Below are 6,000 nucleotides of genomic sequence, written 5' to 3' on the forward strand. Positions count from 1 at the left end.
CAATCAACTCAAACTAATTTCAAGACAAAAAAGTTCCATGAAGGTCACATATATGTGTAGATTCAACAATGATAGAGACCTACCTGCACCATTTCGCTTACGAAGCTTAGCCCTCCAGGCCCAATGGCGGATCCTGCCAGCAAATATCCAGTAATAACCTGAAATTTTAAAAAAAAAAAAAGAGGAAAAAGGATAAATTCCACTGTAGGGAGTTACACATTCAAGAACTAGAATTAAAATGTGCTAAGAAATTGATAACAAATGCATCAAAAACCATTCTGTTCAAACATTCATCATGAATTTAAATTCAGGTGCCGATGTTCTGACCGGTTGTCCAGCACAAGCAAATGCAATGCCACCACATGCTGCAGATACAATGACAACTACCAGATCTGATATCAACCTGAAAGGCATTAAAGCAGTAAGTAGCAGTCAACACTCTATTGTAACCATCAGGCTCTTGTGTATGACCATTAGAAACTCACACCTTAGGTCCAGCTGCAGAACAGGATACTTTGACTTGGGCTTTGATATAATAAACACATTGTCCTGAAATGCATTCAAAAGAACTTACATTGACTTCTCATGATAAGATATTACTAGAACAAGATATTATAAACAAAATGAGATGGAGAGATATCAAGTACAGTATTGCTAAGACAAAATGGATGGAAGCAAGAAAGTTAACTGAAGAAAACCTTGCTGTCTATTAAAGTCGGCATATCATCTGCTCTGTTCTCATTATCTAAGTTGAAAACATCATGAAGTTGAAATGACCTGGTCAATTTCGGAAGGAGTTAAAATACACCCAGTGTATGACTCCCAAACAGAATTGCTGTTTTCATCAATAAGATTAGATTTCTAACATAAAATTTACAAAAGAAAAAAGAAAACCATTTTGGAACTAGAAAAGGGGACTATTACTTCTCTTCTTTGGTCTCGTTTTTCTTGGGTTTGTCACGAGTAACTCGGGCAACAGTTTCTAGAACCGCCTGAAAACGTACATAAATAATAAGAAAAGTTGAGATATAGCAACTAGATGCAACAAATGGAGCTAGAATTACATGTTTGGTTAACAATAAAAAGATTTCTTCCAAATACATGGCAAAAGAGGCATGTACAGCATTTGCAACACAAGCAAGTATGCTTTTAGCACAAGGACAACTGGATATAAATGTAACAAATGGAAGCACAAAGCAAGAAATGAGCCATCTTATACAATCCATGCAACAAGAGGATTGTTCTGAGTCTGACATACAAATTGTAGCCACCATTTTCACGGTTTTGGATACAAGAAACTCTTACTTGAATGCAGCCTGTGATATCTATAACACCTAAAGCCATGACGTAGTAGTGGTCAATCAGCATTTTCACAAGTGTGAGAATGAATGCTCAAAATGACAATCATAGCTGTAAAATTTGGTATCATTTCATTTTCTGCAAAGTTAGCATCTAACAGTTTTTTGAGTTGAAGAGTCTCTTGATTAAAGCACTTCACAATGTGACGGTTTGATTGTAGTAACATCTCCTGCAACAACGATACAGGACTTGTCCTTGGCTCAAAAAGAATCAAGTAGAATTTGTCACACTAGAACCTAATATGCTCCAATCATCAGCTTTTCACCTGGGATTCAGAGTAAAATGAAGACTTATGATGGACAAGAAATGATAAAGTTCAGCAAAATGACATCTGCCAGCAATCACGTAGTCCCAAACAATTGCTATCATTGCCTAAGCCAGCTAAGTATGTATGGCCTATCATTGATTAAGAGTTGTCTGGTCTATCATAGCAAGCTGATCATAAGAGCCTTTGTGAAGCAATATTAACTAATAATGTTTGTTGCTTTTTATGGTCTTGCAACTGTTATTCTTTTTTTTTTTAATGGTATTCCAACTTTGCATTGCATTGTCCAGGTATTTCATGACCTCTTCCTGAGTAAGAAATTTCCACTGGGATAAAGCCCAATCAATGGGCCTCGTCAATGATAGGGCCCTCAAAACAAAATGTTGGAAGCACAGACAATGACAGAAGAACTTTGGTGAAAAAAGAAGGATGTGAAAGGAATGAACAAAAGGACCTCTTTACAACTTTCAAACTTGAGTTTAAGAAGTTATAGATTAAATTGATTACCTAAAAAATTGTCCGCAAGACGAAAAGTATTTTTTCAACTTTAGATGAAAAGCATATTTGTCTCTTTCTTTTCTTAACAAGCCAATTCTTTTTAGATTTTAAAATTGCATCAACTTCAAGGAGGTTGACATGGCATCAATACTATAGCCAGTGAATAATCCCAACAGAGAGAACAGAATGAAATAAGGCAATAAAGTGCTACCACATCCTTGGCATCTTTGTCCCTGATTTTTGTTACTGATTGAGTAAAGAAGCGTACAACAGATTCATATATTAGACAGAAGACAGATAGTACCTTTCCTGTGGTAACACACAAACATACAATTAACATAACTTGCTGATATCTCAATCATGAGATAGCATTCAAGATGCTGAATATAGATTATAGTTGGCTAACTTATCATTGATGGCAAATCATGCATATTCATTCAAATAATCACTATACCAGATAATATTGAAAAGTATAGTCACTTCCTCATGATCAATTTGTTGTCTTTTTTTTTGAAGTCAGATCTAGAAACCTAAATACATACAATAATTAATGTTCATATTGGATCAGTAAAACTTCAAGAAGAGCAAATACAGGAGCGTATAAACCATAATTATCTCACAAGGCTATTTTCATTTGTAGCCTGTCACAGAAACATCATTTTAACAATTATATACAAAATATGTCTTAAGCATCATACAGATGTACATATAAAAAACGGTTGCACCCTTTGGACATCATTAATACAAACTAGTCTTTGGGGTAAAAAACAACATCATTCACTCATTAACAATCAAGAATTCATGGATATGTGTATCATTACACCTGATTCATCCTTCAATCACTAACGAGTTCTCAACTAACATGATCATATGATATCTCATAAGACATGCACATGCATGAATAAATAATGATCCATCTTTGAAGAATTCACTTATCACCTGTTGTTCAGCCACTGTGTTGTTGAAGCTACCGGCATCTGTTTCTGGCACATGCACCAAAACAGCCAGTGCATTGTTAGCCAATGGAAGAAAATAAATAAAGAGAGAATTGCTAACCTCAATAAATTAGGAACAGAAAATCATCAACCTTAAACTTATTTCAACATATGAAAACAGCCAGCCCCTTACAATCATAATAATAGAAAAACTAGTGGTAGTTGTAATAGTAATAATAAGAACAATAACAGCAATGTGCTGATGATGATGATGGTCATGATGATAGTGGTTGTTGTGGTGATGACAACAGCAACAAGGACTATATTAACTTGTCCATGATTCTTATGAAGCATATTTAATGCCCTAGAGCATGAAATAAGAATGAATTCATATTGCATAACAGCCTCCACTCCATATATACTTAGAAAAACAACAGTTGACATGGATGAGGTTATTGCAACCTTTGGCAAGGAAAAACCTTGAAATGAAGAAAGTACAAGATGTGTCTTTTATGCTACAAGCAACAAAAACCCTATGACAGAAATAAGCTACAGTGCAGAAATCCTAATAATCAATATCAGTATTAGAATGATACTTGCAAGGCAATTTGAAATAGAACAGAAAAAGCAGCGGGGTTCCCCAAAAATATTGCAATTTATTTAAAAAAAAAAGTTTACAATTTTATAAAAATAGAATGTTTTCTCATGATATTTTAAAATAACATGACTCATTATTCTTACAATATGTTGCAATAATTATAGAAACTCAATTTAATGGTTTTTTAAAATTCTCATGAAAAATTCTTTCAGTGAAGCTTTTTTTCATTTCTCACGATAACAGTAAATAAAAAAGTTGGTGCTATAGTAAAAACATTTGATATTGAACACACATTTAAATGATATATGCCTTAAAATGTGGGTGCAGTAACCATGCTCAACTCAGTGGAACTATTAAGACTCCTGAAGTGCATACCCTTTATGTACTATCATTAATATTATAGAACAATGTGTATGAAACTTTTTCTTACAGAAAAAAATACGTGGGGGTGCACTAGCATTCATTACGTATAATATAACATGTGCAGGTGAGGAACAGTCTAAAATATGAGTTTCACTCTTCAGATACCTGAGTCTTTATTACATATTCCCAATAAGTTTCATCCTGGTAGAATAGATTGTTAGATCTTCAGTTTTAAGCAATATGCACTAGTTCAGGTAGGGGCATGCATCAGGTTGAGTTCAGATTGAAACATTCAGGTTTATCAAGCATGGGGAAAGACTCAGCCCAAGTTAAGCTCATTTTGTCCCGTAAAGCTTGAGCAAGGACCAGATTTAACTAAGCCGGATGCCATATGCAATATGTCCGAACTCAACAATGAAATATTCAGATATGATATTTGAGGAGCAGGCATAAACGTTCAAAAAATAACTGAAAAATGAAAAGTAGCAAATGAAAGATGAACCGAAACATCTGAATATTGAAATAATCATACTAACAGAAAACTTAGATAGCTTTTCTGTTTCTCAATAAAGCAATGCCACAAGGAATGAAGCACATAGGAAAAGAGGACTTCCATGTGGAACAAATGGTTGATGAAAAAAAAGCGTGACTCCTACCTATAACAACCTGAAGGATGGTCAACAGGTGCAGACAATGACAAAAGTTGGGTCAGACAACTGAAAACAAGTCTGGTAATTCAATCAAGATTTTGTCACAAAAATCAACCTTCTACACCCAGTAAAAGTCCACCGACTCAATTTTTTCCTTCCTAAATCCACCTGAAAATTTCACACCTCTAACTAATGCTTCCATTCAACAACTTTCACCTTCTTAATCTCTATCTTCCTATCCGGTTTCCCAAGTTAATTCCTCTAACAAATGTGAATTACCAGTTGCTGATCAACATCGAGAATTCTGTGTGAAAATAACACAGCCAAATTTTCCATCTAGAGAACAAAATGTCGTTCTAATCCATCCATAAACCTAACAAAGAAACCAAGAGAGCAACTCAAGTTTCCTCCTTTGATTTTGGCACTATAATAAGGTCGGAATGTTTCCTTGATCCTAAAAACTAGTGTACATCAAACACAAGTATTACCATTTCTATCAAATGTGACTGGAACAAAAAAAAATCGAATTTTACGATTTACATAACAATCTCAAAAATTCACTCAAAAATAAGTAACGAAGAGGAATTTCCGACTCCACATTCCAAAAACTTGAATTCACTCGAAATCCCCCGGATCCAGAGAGCATAACCCCTCAAAAACCCTTCCAAACGCTCTACAGAACGTCTCAGTTCAAACACAGAAAAAGCACCAGCACTAGACACCCGTTGCACGTCTACACATTGAATAATCAAAGAGCAAAAACGAGCGAAACAGAAAGCCAGAGATCGAACAGAGCTGCGTCGGAGATCGGATCCACGCTTACCACCGGGCGGATCATTCTCTGCGAATTCCTTCTCTAGGGCTCGATCGATGATATCCGCGAAGCTGTCCTCCTTCGCTGTGGCGTTGCTCCCGGCGTCCGGCTGATCCTCGACGGCGAAAGAGCGGCGGACGGAGGCAGACGTGGAAGAGAAGGAAAGGAGGAGGAAGACGAGGATAAAGGAGAGAGAAACAGAAAGAGAGCACCTCATCTTGAGGGAGGCGGAGACGGGCGGAGACGGTGGTGGTTTCCGGCCATCCAAGGGGAGGAGTTAGTGGCTTAAGTAAAGGGAGGGTGGAAGAGATCCAGTGCGGTATTTATAGAGGGACAGATTCGGGAAACAGGTAATGTTTTGCTCAGCTTACGGGAAATTACGAGAAAAGGCTGCCAAAATTTTGGAAATATCATAATTGCCATTCGTCGCGTGTCACTTCCGCCTCTCAGGTTGGTTCTTGACTCATTTTTTGACTTGGTCTTTGCTTTGGGCCGTCTTGGGACCAATTCCTGCATTG

The 6,000-nt window shown here is 36.4% G+C and overlaps 1 protein-coding gene across 1 annotated transcript in view; it reads right to left on the minus strand.

The window, feature by feature from the left end:
• LOC149814953 (K(+) efflux antiporter 4-like) overlaps positions 1-5,780 on the minus strand; it is a 45,472-nt gene extending 39,692 nt beyond the window's left edge. Inside the window, exons 1-7 of the mRNA XM_089988388.1 lie at positions 5,492-5,780; positions 3,062-3,105; positions 925-992; positions 699-777; positions 488-549; positions 328-403; positions 84-158 (exon numbers count right to left, since the gene is read on the minus strand). Of these exons, the coding sequence (XP_089844514.1) occupies positions 84-158; positions 328-403; positions 488-549; positions 699-777; positions 925-992; positions 3,062-3,105; positions 5,492-5,699 (612 nt within the window). The 5' untranslated portion in view covers positions 5,700-5,780. The remainder of the gene's footprint in view (positions 1-83; positions 159-327; positions 404-487; positions 550-698; positions 778-924; positions 993-3,061; positions 3,106-5,491) is intronic.
• Positions 5,781-6,000: the final 220 nt, after the last annotated feature.

The sequence above is a fragment of the Nuphar pumila genome, chromosome 15 (assembly GCF_984573655.1).
Source record: "Nuphar pumila chromosome 15, dmNupPumi1.hap1.1, whole genome shotgun sequence".
In the NCBI taxonomy this organism is placed as follows: Eukaryota; Viridiplantae; Streptophyta; class Magnoliopsida; order Nymphaeales; family Nymphaeaceae; genus Nuphar; species Nuphar pumila.